Source organism: Gorilla gorilla, chromosome 9, assembly GCF_029281585.2.
Source record: "Gorilla gorilla gorilla isolate KB3781 chromosome 9, NHGRI_mGorGor1-v2.1_pri, whole genome shotgun sequence".
Taxonomy (NCBI): Eukaryota; Metazoa; Chordata; class Mammalia; order Primates; family Hominidae; genus Gorilla; species Gorilla gorilla.
The window spans coordinates 127439591-127464419 of NC_073233.2; the positions used below are offsets into that span (position 1 = coordinate 127439591).

At 51.1% G+C, this 24829-nt stretch overlaps 1 protein-coding gene across 11 annotated transcripts in view; it reads left to right on the forward strand.

Annotated features, from left to right (window-relative positions):
- LOC129525307 (uncharacterized) overlaps positions 1 to 24829 on the forward strand; it is a 179328-nt gene that overhangs the window by 131201 nt on the left and 23298 nt on the right. For 8 of the 11 annotated variants that reach the window (XR_010129209.1, XR_010129207.1, XM_055355129.2 and 5 more), the window contains one exon: positions 2769 to 4853. The exons of 1 other annotated variant lie outside the window; for it this stretch is intronic. Coding sequence is in view for 6 of the 10 variants with exons in the window: in XM_055355129.2 (XP_055211104.1) it covers positions 2769 to 2971 (203 nt within the window). In the remaining 4 variants the exon portion in view is untranslated. Of the gene's footprint in view, positions 1 to 2768; positions 4854 to 12416; positions 12589 to 13425; positions 13548 to 24829 lie in introns of those variants that run through there. 2 more of the 11 variants (XR_008669526.2, XR_008669517.2) reach the window with 1 other exon arrangement.

A 24829-nucleotide genomic window follows, 5' to 3' on the forward strand; every position in this document is an offset into this window, starting at 1 on the left:
CTGGAAAGGGCGCTAGAATGGGAGTCAGAGGAACCGAGCCCAGTTCCTTATTGACTGCCCTGAAGCCTGGGATAGGGCGCCTCTCCTCTCTACTGTCTCCCCTGTAAAATGGGGATAATCCCTCCTGCTCCACTCTTCTCCCAACGAGAGGGAGAATATGACAGCACTTGGTAAGTAACTGCACTGCATAAAGAGGCCTGCTGGAGTTACTGGCCCCCATTCATGCCTACATTTTGGCCCCATTATTTACATTTAGTTTTCTTCCCCTCCTCCTCCTGGAGTCTCTGTTCCCTGCCACGGGGTGTGCAGCTCGCACCCTCTGTGGCCTCCAGCATTCTCTGGCTGAGCCTGCTGCCTGCCACTGATCAGGCCCGTGCAGGGAAGGTGGTGCCTTTCTTCCCTGCCAGTCTTAGCACAGTCCTGGGCTCCCAGGGGAGCTCCATCTAGTTGACTCGATATTGACTGAACCCAGCTTTAGATCAACGGTTCTCAAGCTGAAGCATGTATCAGAATTGCCTGGTGAGCTCATTAAACCCCAAATTGCTGGTTCCCTCCCCAGTTTCTGATTCTAGAAGTCTGCTGGAGCCTGAGGATCTGCATTTCTGACAAGTTCTCAGGTGATGCTGATGCTGCTGGTCCAGAAACCACACTGTGAGGACCACTGTTGTTCTCAGCGAAAACCTGGATGGCCCTGCCAGGAAGTCTTCTGTCTAAGTGGGCTTAGATGAGATGGCCTTATGGGGAGGATGTGTGTGTGGAGGGGCCTGGGTCCGTGGCACCCCAGACACCAGGAGGTGAGCGCCTCTTGCCTAGAGGCAGAAGCAGCCTTGAATGTCCTCAGTCAGAGCCGCGACATCTGAGTTTAATCTGTGTGGAGCAATTCAAGGGAGGGAGCCAAGGGTGGGGGGAGTGGGAGCTGGGAAGGCGGCTGCATATTTCATACTGTTCCCAGCTTTGAAGGTCCAGGGAAAGCATGTGGCAGTCAGTGACAGCTTCATCGTAATGAGGGATGGGGAGATGCACCCTGCTTGGGGTGAGGCGCTTATCAGATGGGTGGAAGGATGGTCAGGGAGGGGCAGGGGAGGTGGTGGTAGGTGTAGATGGGAAGTGGTGGTGGGGGAGGGTAGAATCTATAGTGTGGGCCCCTCCTCTAGACTCATCCCCATCTCCCCAGCATATATGGGTGGTGATGAGATTCCTGGAGGGTTTTCAGATGCAGTCTTTAAGGACCTGTATCCATCCCCAAGGTCACATCTGGAATATCCTCTCCCTCCAAAGAGATATCTCAACATCATCAGAAGCTCTAGCAGGGCAAAGCCCCACTGTTCCTGAAACTGTCCCCAACTGGACCCTGGTGGTATCTAAAGCCTCTGAACTGCATGAGAATAGGGCTCATTACCATTCAGCCTCAGATCTGCACCCTGTTTGCCCTTCCTGTTCCATCCCCCCATCCCCGACCTCCCACCAGCAGGGGCCAAGGCCATTTCTAAAGAGCTTATAATCGAGGGCTTGGGAGGAATCTCTGGACATTCTAAAAAGGCCTCCTCCTTTCTCTTAGTTTTGGGCCCCACCTGTGGTACAGCCCTGATGTAGGAATTTAGAATTCCAGATCTATGGCAATGGAGGAGTTGGGGACACACTGCTCAGAGGCAGGGTTGGCTGGGGGACAATTTCTGGGACCAGAAAGGGGGTGTGCACAGGCTGAGTGCCCCCTGTTTACAGCCTCAAAGGGCTCTCAGCACCCAAGTTGGTTGTATTGACAAACATGCCCCTTCTGGGCTCAGCAGGGATCCAGGCCAGCCTCGGAGGAGTCACAGAACCATTTAGAGTCGGTGACCATAGTTTCCTTACAGACAGCAGGGTATGCACAGAGGGATACCTGGCAGGAGTCACACAGACTTTGCTGCTCCCGGGCTGCCCAGCCCTGCCCCATGATCAGGGCTGCATTTGCTCTTCAGAGGCCTTTGCCAACACAGGGTGAGCGGGACCCTGGAAGGTGAGAAGGGAGGATGGCAATGCAGCCCGGCTTCCCTCAGACAGACCCGGGCTCAGCCCTGGCTTTGCCTCCTAGTTTCTAAGGATGTGACCTTGGGCAAGTCATGTGGCTTTTCAGAGCCTCAGTTTGCTCATCCTTAAAATGGGAACAATTGTATCAATTTTGCGGGGCTGATATGAGATGACATATGGACAGCACTGAGCACAGTGCCTGGCACTGGTCCGCTCTCAATAACAGCATGTGCAGACCTGGGGCGGGAGGCATCCAAAGCTGCTTAGGGCCTCCCCCTCCCCAGGGCCTCCTCCCTCCATCCCAGACCTGGTGGAACCAAGGACCGGCCTTGAGCCCCCTCCCTCAGAGCGGCTGGAGTGAGCATTCAATCCTGATTAGCTCCACCGGGCTCCCTCGTAACCTTTTCATTAGGAAATTATGTTTAATAGAAATTGTTCTGACACCTCTCAGCAGCGTTTCCCTGCAATTCATTACCACTGGGGAGGGGGCAGGTGGCAGAGCGGCTCTGGGGCCCAGCTCCTTGGGGGAGGGGCCGGCCCTCTCCCCGCCGCTTTCCTGGTTCAGCCTTTGCTATATGGGTGGAAGGGATGCAGGACAGAGGTGTTCCTGCTTGGCTTCCCCACAGAGAGGCAGGCCAGCTGTTGAAGCACATCTGGATGGGGCCAGTCACTCTCAGCATCCTCCCCTGGGTCCGATTTGGGACTACCCAGCTGTTGCCAGTGATGCTCATGTGTTAATGGCACTCTCTATTCTTGTTTAGTCCTCACTGTCCCCAGAAGGAAGAGAGGCACACAGCGCTCCCCAGCCGCTGGAATCCAGGAAGAATTGAGGTGCTCAAGACCCACCACCTCTTTGCCTGCAAACTCTAAGCTCACTGTCCTGCTCCCTTGCTCCCAGAAGTGGCACTGGATGGATCCCATCCAGGTCAGCCCAGGCTGTCATTACCTCCCCTTCTGTACCTAATCTCAGCGAGATGAAGAGTTTACACCTGTTTCTCACTTGAATCAGGGAAGTCTAGTTTGCATTCTCCTGACTGGATGGGCCTGCATTGAATCTTTCATCTCATTGGTCTGGGGATTTGGTTCTGAAGACCAATGCCTTCCAGAATCTTCCTGTCTCTCCCCAAATTCTGGGCAGTTCTGTTTCCAGCACTCATCCATGATGGGGGGGTACAGGAAATGAGTGTCGAGGGAAAGGCATCCCACCTTCTCTCTGTTCCATCTTCCAGATCTGACAACTCACTGGAAAGTTCTTCTCTGTGTCCCTGTCCCCCGTCTGGTTCTGAGGCCGCTGCTTTCCCCAGCCTTGGTGCCTTGGGTTTTCTGCTCTGTGAAATGAACCAGGTCCCTTATCCTGTTCTCCCCTGAAGAAAAGAGGGTGTGGGGGGCTTGGCACAGGAAATGGCCCTTGCCTTTCACAGGCTTTGGGGTCTGAGGGCAGCTCTGATGCCCCAGCATGCTTTTCCAACCCAACAACTGGGGAGACCCGCTTGCCATTTTACCACCCAGTATCTGAAATTAGCAGCCGCCTAATCTCTCTCTGCCATATCACTCAATGGTTTAATTGTGCAGAAAAAAATGTATTAAAATGCAAAACACTCAGTTGTACTTCTTTATGTTAAATCCCTTCTTCGCTCTATCTCCCTTTTAATTTTACAAGGTTTTTTCTCTTTCCCCCTTTCATAAAGGGGAGAACTGGGCACGCAGGGAATCATTTCAACTCCCCTATAAATCTCCAAAATGAATACTTAAATTCGAGGAAAAAATACATTCTTACACCTTTAATTTCCCTGCTATGAAGTGTAATGAAAAAGCCTGATTATTTTTAATTCTTCCCTTTAATAATTCAGCGGCGGAGTGATTTAAGACTAGGATTCATAATTACCTTTCCGCTTTCTTGGCAAATGGAGTTTTAATAGAAATGAGAGCTCTGGCAACTGAAATGGATTTCAACAGGTCGCTGGGGGGTCAGGTTCAACACCAATTGGTGGAAGAGTGTTCCTAAGGCCCCTCAGGTGTGGGGTCTGGACTGGTTACCTGGGCCCACGTGGACAGAGGAAGTATATCACCTTGTGCTCACTGGGAACCATCTGTTGTAATAGTAACAGAAGGTCACAGTGTGGGTGCCTAATGACCCATTTATCCTAGAAGGAAGAAACTAGTGAAAAATGGCCATCAGGACAGTCTTCTCAATTAGTAATAATAACTAATAACTATGATGTTAATGATAGCAGATACCATTAATTGAGCAAATACTATGTGTCAGGCACAGTGTTAAGTGCTTCAGAGACATTCTAGGCAGGCATGATGGTGTGCACCTGTAGTCCCACCTACTTAGGAGACTGAGGTGGGAGGATCACTTGAGCCTGGCTCACTTGAGGCTGCAGTGAGCTGTGATCATCACCACCACCATCATCCAACCTGGGTGAGAGAGTGAGACCCAGGTTTTTTTCTAAAAAGAAAAAAAAAGACATTATTTTTTCTCATTTTCACAATAATCTATTCTACATGGGGGAAACTGAGGCTCAGAGACTGATATGGTTTGGCTCTGTGTCCCCACCCAAATCTTTTCTTGTAGCTCCCATAATTCCCACGTGTTGTGGGAGGGACTCGGTGGAACATGATTGAATTATGGGGGCGGGTCCTTCTCATGCTGTTCTCATGATAGTGAACGGTTCTCACAAGATCTGACAGTTTTAAAAATGGGAGTTGCCCTGCACAAGATCTTTTTGCCCACTGCCATCCACTTAAGATGTGACTTGCTCCTCCTTGCCTTCCACCATGATTGTGAGGCTTCCCTAGCCACGTGCAACTGTAAGTCCAATAAACCTCTTTGTTTTGTAAATTACCCAGTCTCCCGTATGTCTTTATCAGCCTTGTGAAACAGACTAATACAGAGAGGACCTAGCAAGTTAAAATTAAGGCAGATGGCAGAACTGGGGTTTGACCTACATTCTTTCTTATTCTAAAGCTACCACTCCTCTCCACTGACTAACTTCCCAAGCAGTACCCAGAGCTCATTACCCAAACATGGTACCTGCCTCCCAGGAGTAAGCAGAGATAACCAGACACAGTGGTGGAGTAGAATTTTAAAAAGACCTGTGGAAAGGGCACCAGGTGGGGTCAGAGTCGGAGCCCTGAGCCTTCCTACCAGCTCCATGGCCCATGAGCTTGGAGACACTGGGAATGCCACCTTTCTGAGCCTCAGTTTCCTCACCTATAGAATGGGGATAATAACAACCAATTTGTCTAGTTCAAGGGATGGTAATGAGATTCAAAGGAGAAACTACATGTGGAAAAGCTTTGTAAATCCTAATTTGCTCGACAAGGGTCAAGTTTAATTAGCATTATTTGATAACAGAATACTACTTAAAACTGACCCATGTCTGTCCAACCCTTCACAGCCATTTTTCCTGCTGTCTGCATGCCCAGCCTTCCTATCAAAATCCAGCTCATGCTGGTGCAGTGGCTCATGCCTGTAATCCCAGTGCTTTGGGAGGCCAAGGAGTGAGGATTGCTCGTACCCAGGAGTTCGAGACCAGCCTGGGCAACAAAGTGAGACCCTGTCTCTACCAAAAAAAAAAAAAATTAAAAAATCAGCTGGGTGTGGTGGTGTGTGCCTGTGGCCCCAGCTACTTGGGAGGCTGAGGCAGGAGGATCCTTTGGGCCCAGGAGGTTGAGGCTGCAGTGAGCTGTGATTGTGCAATGGCACTCCAGTCTGGGTGACAGAGAGAGATCCCATCTCAAAACAAAAAACAAGCAAAAAATATCCAACCCAGACCTTACCTCCTCTGCCAGAAAACCTGGATTGACCTCTCTCAGGCCCCATTGTTCCATGACCCTCCAGTCCCTTTTTTCCTACATTTCCCATTCAGTTGTTTAGAGTCCTTAAGTTCCCTGAGAGAGCACAGAGGTGTGTGTGCACATCCTCACATCCTCTAGATTGTCACGTCCCAGGCCAGGGCTTTTTAAATTCCCTTTGTTTTGTCAGCTCAGAACTCAGCCTCTGCATTCAGCGTATCACATCAATATGGTTGATTCACTGCCTGAATAGAGACATAGAGGGTGAAAACCCACAGACAATCCCAAACCATGAAATATGGGTATTGGAGTGCTGAGGCACGAAGTGAGACACCGGTGCAGGCGCGCGCGCGCACACACACACACACACACACACACACACACGCGTACACACACACACCCCTACCATCATGCCTGCGCCTGGCTCACCTGAGCTTGCCTCTATTGTGGTTATCCAGTGGGGAAAATTGTACCCAGCGCTTATTTTCCAGTTTATCAAGTGCTTTCCCATACATTAAAGAACATGATTCTCTCAATAGCCTCCTGCAGAGAGAGGCAGGGCCGGGAGGGCGGGTTGGATCATTGTTTCTTTCAGAGCAGGAGAGATTAGGTGGCTTGCTCAAGGTTCCTCGGCGGAACAGGAAGAGCCCGGGCCTTCAGACGCCGGAGCCATGGCTCTCTCCAAGACAGCCTCGGGGCTGCTGCTGCGGATGGGGAGTTCTGGTGCGTGTGCTGGGGAGGAGCCCGGCTGAGGGCAGAGGGCGCTGCCCAGGGGGTTCAGGACTGCCAAGTCATGAGCTGGGAAATAAAGCCCTTCTTGACTCCAGCAGGAATTTGAATTCGGACCCAGGCTTCCCGCAGGCAACCCGCTGGGCTTCCCTGTACTGGGTCTTACTGAAGACCGGGGAGTTGAGCCTCCCAGCTCTGGAGTCCCCGCCCCACCCCACCCCGCGCTCTGTGCTTTGACTTGTGGGAGTTCAGGCCCTGGGGCCTCAGTAGGAAAAGAGGGTGCTGGAGTAAGAGGAGTGGGCTGTGAGGACCTCTGCCCAGACCCGGTGGGTTCCCCGCCTCCCCTTCTCCTATTAGTGCTCCCTGGAATGAGAAGGCACCAGAGGGGCCCTCAGAGACACTTGAGGCCTGATTGGGAATAAGTGTCTGATAATGACTCCCATCAAATGTCAAGCGGCCGTGCTGTGCTCCTGGGGCTGATTGCTCCTCCTCGAGGGGGGTGCGTTGTGGGGGATGTCTGGTCCTGGATGCTTCGCCACTGTGGAGATGCCGCCCCAGGGCTTTGTCTCCGAGGTGAGCTCTTCCTGGGCTGGGGACAGCCTCCACTCGCTTTGCAGCTGTCCCTGTGCGCAGCAAGGGGTCTTCACCTCTCCTGATACTGCCAAGGGGTGGGGCCTGCAGGTGGGTGGAAAGGGTGGGGCTGAAGCTAGAGCTGACGTCACTGCCCTGTGCCGGTCGGGGCCTTGCAGCTGGACAGAGGAGGTGGATGCTCAATTGGCTCTTCACAGAAAAGGGTCCTCCTGCTTCTTCAAGGATCTGGGTGGCCACAGGCCTCAGCTCCTCAAAGGCTATGGCTTGGGGGTCTTTCTTTTACTACTATTATTAGCTAGTACTTGGAGAAACTCAGTGACTTAATGATATTTATGATTTCTCATGAGTCTAGGGGTGAGCTGGTTGGTTCTTCTGTTCTTGGTTGGGATCACTTGTGTATCTGAGTTTGGCTGTGGGTTGAGGAGAGGCTTGTGTTGACCTAGGATGGGTTCCTATGTTTGGGGGTCAGCTGGCCATCAGCAGGTTTAGAGAGGTTTAAAGTTTGGGTGTCGTCCCCTCCAAATCTCATGTTGCAGTGTGATCCCCATGTTGGAAGTGGAGCCTCATGGGAGGTGTTTGTGTCATGGGGGTGGATCCCTCATGAATGGCTTGGTGCCCTCCCCATGGTAACAAGTTTACATGAGATCTGACTGTTAAAAAGAGACTGGGGCTTCCCTGTCTCCTCTCTTGCTCCTGTTCTCACCATGTGACATGTCTGCTCCCCATTCATTTTCTGCCATGAGTAAAAGCTTCCTGAGGCCTCACCAGAAGCTGAGCAGATGCCGGTGCCATGCTTGTACAGCCTGCAGAACCACGAGCCAATTAAACCTCTTTTTAAAATAAATTACTCTTCCTCAGGTTTTCCTGTATAGCAATGCAAAATGGACTAATATAGGAGGCCTCTGCTGAGACAACTGGGCCTTTCTCCAATGGGTCTGTCATCCTCCAGGTGGCCAGCCCAGGGTAGTTCATGGGGTACTGCAGGGCTCTAAGAGAGAACGGAAGCCTGCAGAGTCTCTTGAGGTTGAGCCTTGGAATTGGCGCACAGTCCCTTCTGGTGAGTTCTATTGGTCAAAGTGAGTCACAAGGCAGCTCAGATTCAATAGGGGGAATAGGCTCCACTTCTTATTGGGAGGAGCTGCAAAGCTATGCTGCAAAGGGACATGGATGTATGCAGGGGAGAATTAGAGGACATTTTTACAGTCCATCTACTATGTCCAGCCTCTGAAGCCTCTGTCTCTGCTCATTCAAGGTCTGAGTGGGGGGACTTGGCTTGGATGGCCAGGGAAGGATTGGCAGGGTTTGGCCACATGACCTAGGATTCTTCCAGTTCTGATATTTTGGGATGAGCTCATGGTCTTCTGTCAGCAGGTCCATCACCTCATTTTCCAGCTGTGTGACCTGGGGCTACTCACCACTTCTTTTTCTGTCTCAGTTTCCTCATCAGGGAAATGAAGTAGTTGGATTAAACCTGATGATTAGATTAGATGGTGAATTGCTGAGGACCTACTCTGTGCTAAGGATAGGTGTTATGGCAGGGAATGGGCTGGAAGATCTCTAAGGGCCTTCCAGGGAGACACAAGAGGACTGCAGAGCCCATGATGGGGTGGACAGGATGGAGCAGCTGGTTCTAATGTAAGGTCACGTCCTTCTCCACCACTTTGTGCAAGTCAATTCCCCCGCTGGGCTCATTTCCCCTTTGGCACAAATAGGCTGTGAAAGCATTTGGCAAGATAGTGAGACAGCCAGCTTGAGCAATAAGGCAAGACTCCACCTCTACAAAAAATTTTAAAATTAGCCAGGTGTGGTGGCACATGCCTGTAGTCCCAGCTGCTTGGGAGGCTGAAGTGGGAGGATCTCTTGAGCCTGGGAGGTTGAGGCTTCAGTGAGCCATGCTTATACCATTGCATTTGCTAACTGTAAAGTTGTAAAGTGTGGTGCACAAGTTCATTGCTAGAGTCACTAGATCCCTCCAATTTTAATTGTGGAGGGCTGTTCTCCAGTCTTGGGGGCTCATGGGTTTTATTCACTTCTGCTAATAACTGATGTTGGTTTCACACCATTAAATAAGTGCTCCCCAGGCTGAAGCAGCATTGAGGAATTTGCTGAGCTAGTCTTGAGGTGAAAAAGGTTGTGGAAACCAGCTCATTGTTCATCCTCAGGTAGAGGAGGCTCAGGGGACTAGGTCTCACTCTCAGAGCGTTCGAGTGGATCCAGATTCAACTAAGAATGTTAGTTGTGGCAGGGATCTGCCTGCCACATCCCAGGCATTTGCTTAGATGATATTGAATTGACTTAATCCTCACCATGACTTTTTGGGGAAGGTGTTTTTTTCCTACTGTACAAACAGGCATGCCGTAGCCTGTGGCTGGAGAAGTAGAGTGATGTCCGCACATCCACACAGCTAGTGATCATGTTCTTGGAATCTGTCTTGTGCCAAATGGATTTAAAGAGAATCATGGCTAATAGACATGGCTAATAGATGGGGATTGAGCATAGCTCTTTGTTTTCTAGCACCATTATTCTTCCTGCCACATTGCACTGGGGACTTCTGAGCCCCATGCCTACCGGGAATGGAACAGGCTGGAATGGCCTTAATAGGCTGTGGATAGGACTCAGATGAGATGAACCAAGAACTTCCTGACCATGGTGAGTCATAATAATAAGAATAGTTAACATGGGGCCAGGCACAGTGGCTCATGCCTATAATCCCAGCACTTTGAAAGGACAAAGCGGGAGGGTTGCTTGAGGCCAGGAGTTCAAGACCAACCTGGCCAACATAGCAAGGCCCCCATCTCTATTTCTAAAAAATAAAAAAAAATTAAAAAGAATAGTTAACATAACAGGACTTCCTATGTCCCAGGCACTGTGCTAAACCCTTTGCAAACAGTATCCCAGTTAATCCTCAGAAGGACCTGTGAGGTAGGTAGTATTTAGGCAACTTGCCCAGGTCACACAGAGTGAGAAAAGGAGCTGGGCTTTGACTCCAGGCGGTCTGGCTCCGGCTGGGGCATAGCACTCGTAGCTAAGGTCACGGGGCAGGTGCTTTCTGTCTTGGGCCTGCGTAGGCCCCTCTGCTGATGCAAAGCTGTGTGCTGCCTGAGGAAGGGGAAATGCATGTTCTTGTCCTTGCCCAGGGAGGTGTTGCTGGGCTTTGTGTGAGTCTGCTCCAAGCAGACAGTGTACGGAGAAAATGTGCGTGTGGAGAGAGCATCTGGACCGGGCTTTGTTTTTCAGGGAGTGACGCATCACTGAGCTACCCAAGGCCATTAGCTCCTGAGATGGGGGCTGCTCTCTGCTTTGTTATTTATCATGCCCAAGGGCATGAAATTGATTCCAGAAAGTCTGTCCATTTCCTCTAGCTCTTCCCGTAGAAGGGGTAGAGTGAGGAGTATGTGGGCAGGGCTGGACAGGATGAGGGACACCCCTGGGTTGGCAACATAACCCCCATGGGAATATCTCTCCAAGGGCCCTAGGAGCACCATCTCCATGTCCAAGAATGGAGACCTTTTCCCTGGCTGCAGGTGGAATGGGAGTGTGTGGTGGGTGGAAAGGCTGAGAGGGGACCAGCTGGCCAGAAGAAATAAATGCAAGGCTATCTGTCAGGGGTGATCAGGGAGTTGGGCAAGGGCCAGAGGGCACTCTTGTGATATTTTAGGGGACATTCTGATGGGGTCTGCAGCACCTAAAGCCCATGGACATGAGGCTCGTGGCTGATTCTGGAGAGAGTAAGGACGAGGTACAAGCCATTCTCTATGTGTATTGCTCAACCCAGAGTCAGGCACAGGAGGCTGTTTCATGTCAAATAATGATGACAGCAGCAATGATCACATTAGCAACAAATACTTAGCGAGCCCTTAGTAAGCACTCTGGGTTCTAAGCTAGACCTGAGGATTTAACAATGAAAGAGACATGGTCCCAGGTCTCAGAGAGCTCAGAGGTGTGTGTGTGTGTGTGTGTGTGTGTGTGTGTGTGGAGTGTGGAGGGATGGTGGAGACTCACATAGAGGTTTACGCCTCTGTTCACACTGCCATGATCGAGGCATGAGGCTGGGCATGATGGCTTATGCCTGTAATTCTGGCATTTTCAGAGGCTAAGGATGGAGGATTGCTTGAGTTCGAGACCAGCCTGGGCAACATAGTGAGACCCTGTCTCTACACACACAAAAAGCCAGATGTGGTGTCGTGTGCCTCTAGCCCCAGGTACTCAGGAGGCTGAGGTGGTAGGAATGCTTGAGCCCAGGAGTTTGAGGCTGCAGTGAGCTATGATTGCACCATGGCACTCCAGCCTGGGTGATAGAGCGAGACCCCATATCTCCAAAAGGGGTGGGGGTGGGGGGTGGGAAGAGGAATGAGCAAAATGCCTGGGCTTAAGGGAATTCAGGCAAGGGGCCACCCAGGGTGAGTCTTCAGAATGAGTCGTTCTCCTCAAGGGTGGGGCACACTTCTGCAGCAGTCAGTGCTATGGTCTGAATGTTTCCCCTCAAGATTCTTACGTTGAAATCTTGGCCCCCAAAGTGATGGTATTTGGAAATGATGGTATTTGAAGGGTGATTAGGTCATGAGGGTGGAGCCCTTGTGATTGGCATTAGTGCTTTTTGAAAGAGGCCTCAGAGAGCTCTGCCCCTGCTAAAATGTGAGGACACAGCTAGAAGGTGCTGTCTGTGGACATGAAAGAGGGCTCTCACCAGAGACTGAATCTGCTGTGCCCCAGTCTTGGCCTTCCCAGCGTCCAGGACTGTGAGAAATAAATTTTTGTTGTTTATAAGCCACCCAGTCTATGGTATTTTGTTATAGAAGCCCAAAAGAAATGAGACATCTAGGGATCATAGCTTTAGGCAATAGAAGACAATTCAGACCAGCTAAGCAGAAAAGGAATTTATTAGAAGGATATGGGGTGTCTCATGTAATCAATAGTGTTAGGGAGGGCTGGAGAACCAGACTTAAGACTACGCTTCCAGGCACGATGCCCACGACATACAGAACTAGATGGATGGGGAAACCACAGCTGCTGCTGCCTCACCAGCTTCAGCTGCCACTGTCACTCCCCACTGACTGCACTTCCAGGCCAGGAACTTAATCTTGCTACCATTTCTAACCCCCAAGGCTGGACACATTCTTACCACCCTTGTCAGCATGATGGGTTCTGGGCATGGTCTCCTTCCCCAAACTCCTCCCTTCTAGAGAGGAGTCTCTGGGGAGTGAAGCCAATGGGTGGAGTCAGAGACATCTGCTGTGCTCCAGCTGCAATGGAGGCTGGGTAACCCAGTTTCTGCTTTCTGCTTTCAGAAGGTGTGACTCATAAGACTGGAAACTCCTGAACGTAGCAAGGATGCTTGCAGCCAAGCCAATGACTACAAACATGATAAAGTCCATTACAAGGATGGAAAGTCCACAGAACAGAAAATGTGTCTATTTTTTCACCAGTGACCCTCCAGCACTCAGCTATGCCTGGAACAAGGTAGACAGTCAGAATAACATGTCGAATGAATGAATGAATAAATGGCAGAGAGGGTGGTGATGATCATGGGGCTTGGACAAGCAGTCCTTTTACTTACAGATATCCCAGGAAAGATTTGAGGCCTCTGGACAGCTCTTTGGGCTTAATTTGGACCAGTCTTGCCACCCAGTCTGTGATCTGGGCCATTGGTCTGATTCTCTACTCTTTGATGAATGGGCAAAGGCCTGGCTCTTGGAATTGGGCAAAAAGAAATTGACCCAGCTCAAGTGGGGAAGGTTGAAGCACACATGGCTAATGATTGAAACATATATTGATTTCAGCCATCCCTACACACTTTCTCCACTGTTACTACAGTGGATGTTGTTTAATCCAGTGTCCAGTCTGAATTTCCTCCTTCCTAACAGGCCCTATTTTTGTTCTGGCACCCCTCCTCAGGGTGTGTGTCTCAGGGAAGGAGTTGGTCTTATCCCAGCTCCTGAACCACCTGCTTGGTCTAAAGTAATCCTCTCTCCTTACCAACGATTGGTCAAGAGTGGGCCAATAAGATGCAAGCAGATATTTTTGCGGGGTGGGATGGAGGAAGACGTCTTTACACTTTTGAAAGAGTTTTTGAAGGTTGCTCTATTCTAGTTTTTTCGGAATGTTGTTGTGGGTGAGTCTAAGGCCCTTAACTGCCCCAGCCATCTCTGATCTAGTCATAGATAGCGTACATACACACACACACACACACACACACACATGCACACACACACACATGCACACACACACACACATGTCACAGGGAAACAGGGCCAGGCTTCCAGACAACACCAGCTCTGAATTCTGCCCTACCTGCAGGTTTCCAGAGCTCCATAAGATCGGAGCCACTTTGAGTTTTGGATATTCGGTGTTTTGTCTCTGAGTACCCCCCGACAGCTACCCGGACCACTGCTTGCTTGTGTGTGTGATGGCCCCCAACCCCAAGGTGAGACTGGCATCTGGCTGATGCTGAGGGGCTAATAAAGGATGGCCCCCTGCCCGTTCTCAAATGCCCTCCTATGGGCGCATGTGAGTCTGAGATGCATCAGGGACGAGCTTTCCTTTCAAGGCAGCCGTATGTCTAAAGGACCCTGTTTAGGATAGAAATGCTCCAAGAATAGGTGACCCACAGCCAGTTAGCATCGCAGAGCATGAAGGAGTTGGTCAGGGAGGTGTGAAGCCAGCTGCCAGCCACCCTAGGGACTTGGATGGAAAGAGACCTTGGGCAGAGGGAAGAGAGGCAGAGCTTCCCTTCTGCCCAAGGTCTCTGTTGAGCAGACTCTGCTGAGCACGTGGCATGTCCTGTGACCCCCAATTAGGAAAGCAGTTGCGGGAACATTTCTGCCTCCACATCACCGCCCCACAGGGGCATGGACTGCTTCCACATTATTTAAAGAGAAAGGAGGGCGTGTTCTTCAGGTCTCCAAAGGGCTCCCTATTTCCCTGGGAGGGGAGTCGGGCGGAACATAAATAAGACAATTTATTCAGAGAAACCATCTCCCCTATTTACATTTAAATTGAATAATTTTAAACACCTTTACCCATTTCCATAAATTATCCCCCGTCGGACAGGCAGCACAACTGTGCAGAGGGGGTTCCGTCCTGGGGAAAGGCCTAATTACATTCCCTGCACAAGGCTGGGTGGGAGAGGGAGCGTGGGGAGGTGGGCAGGGGCGGGCAGGCCTGGGAGGAGGGAGCTCCACAAGGGGCAGATGTTTGCCTTATAATTGGCAGGAAGAAGGGGGTGAGGTGATAAGAAAGTGAGGTGCCTTTAAGAGCTTTAAAATCCAAGGGTAAAGGGCCTCAAATCTTCCTCTTCACAGGAGCAAAGTCACTAGGACCAATCTCCTGCCTCCCAGCCAAGGGCATCACTCACACTTTGATCCTGGATCCTGGATCATCTCTCCTAGTTTTACAACTTTTGCAGCCTCTACCTCCTGTACCAAGGGAGGAGGTGGAAGGGGAAGAAAGAGCAGGGTTTCCTCGGCGATGCATTAGTCACGGTGTTTCCCAGGCACCTATTGTTTGCCAGGCTCTGAGCTGAGTGCTGGGGACACAGGGGTAACCAGCCCCAGCCCCACCCTCCAGGGCTCCCTGGGGATGGGGGAGGAAAGTGACTTTCATACAAGCTGCATACTCAGAGCAGAAGCAAGAGAGACAGAGAGACCCATAGGAGATCAGAGGAGTGAGAAGAGCCGTCCCCTGGGGGTATCTGGGCTTCATGGAGGAGGTGGCTCTTGAGGTGCCCCTTGGGGGATGGGTAGCCTTGGGCAGGTGCTAAGGTAGGTAGAGGGCATCACCAAGCAAGGTACAGAAGCTAGGAGGTCTCGGAGCCAAGATGCCCACAGCAGACTGGAGAGGCTGGGGAGAGGAGCCTGTGGGAGAGGGGCCTGAGGCTGGGCTTTATCTTTCAGGAGGAAATGGAGAGGGTGCAGGAGGCAGAGCTGTTGCTGGGCTTGGTGGCCTTGCCATGGCACTATTTTCTTTAACAGCACAGAGAGAGCTTGCGTGGGTGGAGCCTGGGCATTTGGATTCTCTGTTATCAGCTTCTTTTAGGCTGCTTAAGAAGGAGAGCTCTCCCATTGCCAGAATGCCTCCGTTTCCCCACCAAGGGCCCAGTGCAGCTGGAGGCTCTTCCCAGGTCCTGCTGATGCAGAGGGGGTCTGGCTCCTGGCAACTGCCTGCTAGCTCTTCCAGGCCCTGGTGTCTCTGTGCCTCCAGGATCTCCTGGGCTGTCACTCTTGAGTCGCCCAGACACGAGAACTACAGACCTTCCCCACCCTCGCCCAGGATCTCCTCTTGGCCTTTCCCAGAGATGGGGTTCTCGCCAGCTTCTCTCGTCTCTGGACTCAGATCAGAGCCCCAGATGACTCCACTCCTCCCCGAGTGAGGGGGAAATGGCTGGTGAACCCTGTGGTGATTTGGCTTAGAGAAGAGAACAGCCAAGGGTGGCTTGGAAGGAAGGCTGGTGACAGGCTTTTAAATGCTTAAGACAATCCTACAGGGCAGGCATCATTAGCTCTGCCTAAGAGATGAGGAAACTGAGGCTCCAAGCTGGGGAAAGCAGGACTTGCCCTCCGTTCTCTCTGCCTTTGAAAGCCCCTGCTGCTGCTGGCAGGCTGAGCTGTGTCACTCACGAGGATGCTGACAGCAGGGGCTGGTGAGCAGGGCTGCGCTGGGGGCCCTGCGAGCAGATGGGGCATAAACCTCTCTGGGAAAACAGATTAAAGTGGCCATGGTGGTGCTTAAAAGCTATGCGGTCCCCTTGCATGTTCATGGAATCTTATCAATGTGTTCCTCTGCCAACTTCAGGGGCCCTCCTGGGGGAGGAGGGGTGGATCCAGAAGTGAAAAATGCCTGTGGGACAAGGCACACCTGGCCCCGTCTCCTGCCTTTTCAGAGCCAAGGCTCCTAAAATAAGCTCCTCTATGCTAAGAAAGAGGGGTCTCCAGCAGTGGCCTCGGAGCTGCTTTTTAGCCTCTCCCAGCACCTGTCTCCTCCCATCAAGTCAGTGGCTTGTCCTCTCCTACAGATTCAGACCCGAATCTAGCATTGACTAGCTGTGTGACTCTGGGAAAGTCACTGTCCCGCTCTGAACCTGAGTCTTGCCTCAGAAGGTGGTCATGAGAGTTGGATGAGACTGTATAGTGAGCCACATGGCATGGAGTGGCATACCACGCTGCTGCTCCCTAAATGCCAGCTTCTGCTCTGATAGGCCTGCTGCCTGTTAAGGAGCTCCTCCTCGCCTTTCTCAAAAGTCCCAGGGAACCTTGTCTGGGAGACCTACCAGAGTGTACTCCCTGCAACAGCTGTCACAACGTTTGGTGTCCCATGGCACTGAGGTGTTCAGTTTGCAGGTGTTTGCATGTGGCTGGTGGTAGAGCCGGGCCAGGCAGACCTGCTTCATCTCCTGGCTCCACTAACTTCTTGCTGTGTGACCTTAGGCAATTGACATAAGCCACTTGTGTCTCACTCTATTTGTGTCTCATTCTCCTCTTCTGTTAAAAGAGGCAAAATAATGGCTACCTTACAATGAAATTGTGAGAATTAAGTGAGAAATAACTTAAGTACATAGCATGGTGTGGAGTACACAGCAGTCACTCAGCAGCTGCGCTGTGTGTGTTGAGGGGGGTAGGCTGCTCCCTATCAGGCTGAGTCCTCCCAGGAAAGGACTTACTCCTCTTTGTCCTGGGTCTCCCCAAGCACCAAACAAAGACAGTCCCCATTCTGGAGGGTTCACGCTAATGGGGGGGAAAACCCATCACCCTCCTACTGCTCACTTCCTAGGCTCCCAGGCCATTCATCTTATTAACTTGGTAACTGTGCATTAACTATTGGCAGAGGGCTTGCCAGTGTGGCTGTGGAGCTATTTGGGAATGATTATCTTCCTTCTTTTGAGGTTTCCCATTTGAGTTTAGGGGATCAACGACCTACAAATGGAGATCTCCTATTTCATTCGACAAAGAGTGATTGAGTATCTAGGATGTGCAAAGCAAATGCTAAGCTGCATCCTGGGCTGGTATTGGGGCATCAGAGATACTGCAAGATCCTAGCCCCAAGGCGTCCCCAGATGCCATCTTACTCTTGCCAGCCCAGCCCCAAGCATGGTCAATTAGCCAACTTTTTAGCCCTGGGAGAGGGAGTCCAGCAACGGGCAAAGGGTGGTTTTGTCGGGGAGCACTGCCCCGGATGTCCTGGACGACGGCTCAGCCACAATCAGCTGTTTGATTTTTGAATGAGTTTCTAATTTCTCTTGGCCTCAGTTTTCTCATAAAATCAGGAATTTGATTGGATGACATTCAAGGTCACCTGTCAATCCTAAAGTACTGTATTTCTAGAAACTTAGGTTCTTTGGGGGGTCTAAACTGAATCCCTCTTGCTGCATTTTAAGCCAGTGGGAACTATATACTTGGTAACAGGTGAGCAACATGGGGTAGGGGTGAACAAGCCTAGTTCTCAGCATAGAGAGCTGCATTTTTAATTTATTTGTTAATTTTTTAATTTTATTATTATTATTTTCTTGAGGTGGAGTCTCACTCTGTCACCCAGGCTGGAGTGCAGTGGTGCGATCTCAGCTCACTGCAACCTCTGTCTCCCAGATTCAAGTGATTCTCCTGCCTCAGGCTCTCGAGTAGCTGGGACTACAGGCATGTGCCACCACACTCAGCTAGTTTTTGCATTTTTAGTAGAGATAGGGTTTTACCATATTGGCCAGGCTGGTCTTGAACTCCTGACCTTAGGGGATCGGCCCACCTCAGCCTCCCAAAGTGCTGGGATTACAGGCATGAGCCACCGCGCCTGGCCTGCATTTTTTTTTAGTCTCTCATAGTGAGAGAGCTCTGGTGGGATTGCATTCTAATTAAATATTTAATGGAGAGTGTCTGTCTGTTAAAATCACTGCCACCGCCTTGGGGATGGGTCTCCTTTGTATTCTTATTTGCAGCTTGCCCGCAAATTGCAGGACTAAGCCTAGCTGGAAATCTCCCCCTAAGACCACGTGGGATCTCTGAGTCCAGAGATATTGTCCGAAGGCCAAAGGAGCATTTCAGGGCTCTGATCCCGCCCCTCCTACCCAACTTCTCAGAGCCTATTATGATACCTCAATCAGGAACCAGGATATGCGCTCAGCCCCATGTTTGGAGCTTCTCTTTATTCTGCCTGCTCTCTGAGAGCTGGGGGGAGAAAAGAGTGTGTGCTTTTTTTCTGCGTTAATAAAACCCGAAATGAGTCTTCATTAAGGGCTCCATTAAGAAGCCACTGTTATTCTTGGCACTCATTAGCAATGCTGCTCACCACTAAATTGCCACACTGGCGTTTTCCCCGGGCTTCGCAGAGCCTCCTCCCGATGCTGGAAAGCTGCTCTTAAGATAGATCTCGACTTGCTGAGTTTCAGAGATGAGGGGACTAGTTCCTGATGAGTTTACCTCATCCATTCCCCTGTCTCCAAACACATGCTTTTCCTTCTAGCTCTGCCAGCTTCTAGAGCCTCTCTCACTAGACTGTTTGAAGACTTGCTGGACCCTGGATGGAAGTTCTTCCCCTTGTGGAACAGCCGTGTTTTGCTGCAATGTCACCCCATGTGGATCCTTCACTCTGACACTGAAGAATATCTTTCTTTCTAAGAGCACTTTGCTTTCTTCCCCCTACTGAATTCAGATCCTCAGTCAATCTTTGTAAGTGATGAAGCCCTGCCTCCTTCCTGTATCCCTGTGGTAAGACACCACCCTAGACAATGTACTTCCCTAGGGTAAGTTTGTCTTTTAGGTTCACGGCCTCCTGTATTTGTACCCTTTTTAGAGAAGAAACCGACTTCACCCTTGCTTTCAAGGCAAGGCCTTTGACAATGGCCAAGCCTTTATCCAGGACCTGTGGCTGCCCGACGCCTTCTCCCCAAGCAATCAACTAACACGTATTGAATTCATACGATGTGGCAAGCACGGGGTCAGGTTTTCCATTTCATTTAGCCAGAATCATATTCCCAACAAGTGAGATTTTGGTTGCTAACATGTTATAAATGAAAAAAAACAGACAATTTTAAAGGAGTTTAGGCCCTTAATCACACAGGTAGTAAAAAGTAAATGCAGAGTCAAACCCAGATCTCCTGACTTCAAGTAGAATGCCTGCCCACCTCCCCACACCGTCCTTGTCTTCTCTCTCCTTCAGATAATGACTAGTAAACATCAGAAAGGACTCTGAGATGCACTGCTAATGGCGAGCTGCTGATGTGATAATAAAAAGTTAGACTAAGGGTTTTGCTCACGTGTTAGAACTTTTACATCCAAGAGGCATTGTTCCCATCTGTGTAATTCACTTGGAAAGCTTGATACCCATTCCAGTCACATCGCGCTGTCAAATCACTTTGGGAACTCCCCTTTGGAAGTCTGTGGCATGTGGTCTTGAATATTGGCAAATGTTTATTCTTTGAGGGTAAACTGTATCTTTGGAAACACCCCCAAAGGCATTTGGATTGAAGTCTGGAGAATAGGTAAGTGACCAAAACACGGGACTTTGCTTTGGGCCAAAAACCTTTTAAAACATCTCTCAGTGATGTGCAGATACTTATTGCAAACAGGTCCTAGCTTCTGTGTTGTAAGAAAGAGATCTCAAGTGTTTCAGAATCTTGCCATATGAAATAAAGCTTGACTGACCATTTGATGGGTATGGAGTGGGGTAAAGGTGGGCACTGATACTTGAAACCAAATGACCCATATTCTCCCCTCATGCTTTCACCACTGTTTTGGATGTGGGAGAGATGTTGGCTCCCTGATCCTGGGTCAGCTGGGGCATCAAAGGTCATTGATCACCATTTTCCTGCCAACAACACTAAATGGAGATGCTCTCTCTTCTGTCCATCACAAGAGTGTGGCTCAGCCTTTTATAAAACCATTCCCTGTTCCCGCATTCCCTGAGCTCTTCAGCCATCATGGTCACTTTTCTTTTTTCAGATGGAGTTTCACTCTTATTGCCCAGGCTGGAGTGCAATGGCACGATCTCGGCTCACTGTAGCCTCCGCCTCCTGGGTTCAAGCAATTCTCCTGTCTCAGCCTCCCGAGTAGCTGGGATTACAGGCATGCACCACCATGCCTGGCTAATTTTGTATTTTTAGTAGAGATGGGGTTTCTCCATGTTGGTCAGGCTGATCTCAAACTCCCGACCTCAGGTGATCCACCCACCTTGGCCTCCCAAAGTGCTGGGATTACAGGTGTGAGCCACCACGCCTGGCCTCACCATGCCCGGCCTCGTGGTCACTGTTAATTTTCTCTTCCAATGAACTGAGTCTTTTACCTTCTTCAATATTTTCATTAGTCCCAGAGAGGGAAGAGGAAGAGGGCTGGACAATTGCTTCTGGCTTCTGGGTCCTTGCTCCTCTTTCTTTAAACTTGGTGAGTCTGTGTAACAACCTATTGCTTTTTGGCATGACTTCACTTGGACACACTTTTTTGAGATGCTCAAGTGTCCCCTTTGAGCTCTCTGACTTTAGCCATGTTTGACCTTGATTTTCAGGCCTCAGGAATCTTCACTGGGGCTGAATGCAGTGGGAACAGGAAGTGTGTGATGGACCGATGTTGAGGAATTGCTGCCATGGACTGAGAGGTGTTGGTCTCTCCTCTGCTTTCAGGGGAAACCCATCTGGTGAAGTTACGGTCATATTAAGCATGGACAACTTAACAGGGACCCCTGGAATTAGGTGCCCTTGTCTCTGTTATTTCAGGCAAACTCAATGGGAACTTGGGCAGTGACCATCCCTGTGAGCTTCAGTTTTGTCATCTGTAGAGTGGGATAACGATACCTATCTTCAGAGGTTGTGAAGACCAAGTGAGATGATTCATACAAAAATCTTGGCTCGTGACTGGCGCATACCAGGTGTTCAAAATGAATGCCACTATGTATGATGATACCAATGTATTAGTGACTCCAGCTGGCTGTGAGCTGGAGCTAACTCATCTGGGAGGGAGGGGAGGGGAGAGGTGAAGAGTGGGTGGGAGCTGTCCATGGTTCTGCGTCCATTCAGCCAAGAAGCCATTTGACTGATTCAGCAAACATCAGTGATCACCTCTTTTGTGTCAGCACCCTTCTTGGCACTGAATTCTTCAGGCAAAAGGAAAGCACTTTTCTAGGTTCTCAGAGTCTCATTCACACAGAGGTGGAGTGTCGGCGAGCATGGGGCTGTCTCACGTACATGCATCTCTGTGGGCACGTTGTTCTAACATTATGTGTGTACTGTGGGTGTACTCTCTCTCTCTCTCTGTCTCTCTCTCTCTCTCTCTGTGTGTGTGTGTGTGTGTGGTGAGAGAGAGAGAGAGGAGGGAAGGTGGGAAGGGGCCATGTGGGTGGCAGCTGAGATGAAGGCGGGGTATTGCTGTAATAGAGCTCACCTGTGTAAACTGGCTGGCAAGGAGGCCCCAGCTCAGCCATGAGGAGAGGATGGCCTCCCAGAAACCCCTGAAGAGGCTGTAGGGCATACTGACTTCCACCCCATCCCCATCCCAGCCCACCAGAGCAGAGTAAATCTGAGGACAGAGCTGAGCTGTTCCCCTGCTGGGCACTCCAAACTAATTTTCTGGTACATTATACACTTGGCCTTTTGAACAATCAATGGCCTTAAATGCTGTTTGGTTCCTGCAGCCAAATCCAAGAGAAGTAAGACATAATCCATCTGGCGGATATGGCCAGGGCAGAGAGTGAGGGAGGGAAAGAGGAGTCTAGAGTTGCTGGGACTGGACCTTTGCCTGGCTCAGGAGGGCGGGGTGGGGCTGGGGGTAGAATTGAGAGGGACCTGCCAGGTTTGGAGAGAATGGGCCTTTAAGGGGTATTGATGGCCAGCTAATCACAGGCCCATTTGTCTCAATGCATCCTGGCCACTCCAGCTGTCACTCCGTCAGGTACTGAGCTCTGGTGGGGGAGGGCTGGGATACAGCTCAGGGTTCAGGGCTCAGGGCAGGGACCCCAGCCTTGGTGTGGATGTCCTCGAAGCCAGGACAGATGTGTCTCAATCTGAAGTTAGATTTTGGGCAGAATCACCTAGGATCCCTGAGATGGCACCGGGCAGGATGTCCTGAGGGCAGGGACTGGTGTCCCAGAACAGGCTTAGGACTGATCGAAAGAACCCACCCTGGCTCAGGAGGACAGCATGACCACCGTCAGCCCTGGTCTGGGGCGAAGCCTGGCAGAGGGTGGAGTGGAGAGGGTGCATGTGGAGGAAGGGGCTCGATTATTCCATAGTGAGAGGGAAAGCACGATCTGCCTTCTTCAGAGCCTCTGCTGCCCACAAGGGTGAGACCCCTGGAAGGACCAATAGCCCAGAGTCTCAGGCTGCCCTGGTGCCACCAATGGCCCAGCTAGAGGACTGTACCCCAGGGACCCCAGAAATGAGGTGGGGGAGTCAAGGACCCCAGGGCCCAGTTTCCCATCTTTTCTAGAAATAGTCACTGTCTAGAAATAGGTAGGTAGAGGATACAGACCTCTTCTGGACCCATGGGCTTGGGCCTCTGCTGGTCTCAGGGGTGGGACCTTGTGGGAAACTCTCTGGAGCTGGGAGAGCTGATGTTTGTGGTGTGAGGTCAATTGTCTCAGCAGCCTGCTGAGATGTGGGGGAGGTGAGAAAACGCACCATTCCCAAGGACTGTTTGGAAGTGGCTTCCCTGGGCAGGCATGTGGGTGGAGGGGGTGGTGTGTGGGAGGTGGCAGCTCCCTGCACCTGGCTCTGGGGAATGGGACCCACCCTAACTACCTGTCTGCATCTTCAAGCACTATCTCCTGCCTGGATTGCTGCTGGTACCATGCCTGAGATACAGGCCACACCCCAGCCCCTGGGGGGAGAGAGGGTAGAGGAGGCTAATAAGGGGCCCACCTAGGTGCCAGGGCAGAGACAGAGATAGGGGACAGGGGGCCTGGGGAGGGTGAAGAGGGACCTCCCTAGAGATGGGCAGGTGGGGGCTCATGGTGGGTGATGCCAGGAAGGAGAGAAGCCAAGCTTGGCGTTTATTTGGGCTGTGGACTCTCCTCCCTTCCAATTATTCACAGCCAGGCCCACAAGGTCCCCTCCAAAGCATGGCCCTACCTGGCCCTACTTACCTAGAAAACTGCTCCTGCTTCCTTGGTTTGGGGATGTGCAGCCTTCAGCTGCTGCAGCAGCGACAATACAGTGGTGGCAGCAGCTCTGTGGTAAAGGCGGGGCCTGTGCACCTCTCCAATAAGTAATTATGCCGAGAGTATGTTCTATGGAGACGCGGGGCTTGTCTGACAAGGCACACTCTTGTTCCTGCTGCTGAAGCAGCTAGGGAGCTGAGTGGAGAGGCCAGGGGCTGGAGGCGATGGTGCTGCATTGGGACCCAGCATGGATAACGGGCTGCTGATCCTCAGGGGCTCTCATCCAGGGGGTGCACCTGCCCCTCCCCAGGCCAGAGGAAGGAAAAGGGGGGCTAGGTCAGAGGACTCCCCAAACAGGGATGTGTAGAAGAGCTGGGGGATGTTACACACTTATATTAATACCTTGTTTCAACAATTATTATAGTAGCAGAGATACCTAATATTTACATAGTGTTCTGTACTTTTCAGAGCATTTTCATGTTTGATTCTTCCCATAACCCTTTCATGAAAGGGCAGATCTTTTCTCCCATTTGAATGATGAAGAAGCCAAGACCTGAGAACATTCGGCGGCTTGACCAAGGTCGCCGGACAGAGCTGGATTTCTTGACCCATTGGTTGGGCTCCTTCCCTAGGTCCAGGTTGGCCAATCCCCCGACACAGCCGAGCCCGCATGGCACACCACAGGCCCTGTGTGTGAGGTCCCCCGGCAGGAGCTGAGAGGAGAGGTCTGGAGGGAGAAGGGACTTGGAACCCTGCATTGGGAAGCTTCTGGCAGCAGGACAGGCCATTCCTGCAAGGCAGAGTGAGGCGGCTCCACAGGTGTGGACCAGCACGTGTTTCCACGCAGACACGACAATGTCCTGGGAGGGGGCTGCTGACACTGATTGCCATCTGTGTGCTGGGTCTGGTGTAAAAGACACTGCATGACAACCAGCCCTTTCCACACCGTGCACACGTGAAGATGGTGCCAATGAACCCCACAGATTCTGCCCAGGAAGCACTGAGAGCCCAGAAGAGATGACAGGCACATTCAGTGGGCCTGGGCGAGCCAGGGAAGCTTCCCGATGGAGGCAGTTCTGAGTGGAGTCTGGAGGAAAAAAAAAGGACAGGCATCATCAGATGAGAAACAGAGGGCCTGGGGCAAAGGGATGAGTGGTCTAGGATGGTGAGTGTTTCAGCTTGGGTAAACCCAGGAGTGGATGAGGGGCCTGGGATGGCTGGCAGTTGAAATAGAAGGTCAGGTATGAATTTGATATGCTAGAAATTAAGGAGCCCCTGAGGGTCATTACAAGGGAAGAAATAAGATCAAAACAGTGTGACATGAGGATGGGAAGAAGGGACTGAAGACAGGCATGGGGCGAGCACTTTGCTCAGCAGCGTTCCATCTGACTTGGAATTCTAGGCCACCATGGAACCTGGACTTCTCTGGCTGGCTGCCGGGCTTTGGGACCTCTAGCGCACTCTGCCACCAGATTAGGCTGGGTTCTGGAAGGTGGGGATGGATGGCTCCCACAGCCCATTGCCCCGACCCATGGCGCCTTCCCCACCCGAGCCAGGCTCCAGCCTTCCCTCGACAGGATGCCAGTTCAATGCTGGATTCTGCCTCAGGCTCCAGGAAAAATCTTGCTGCTCT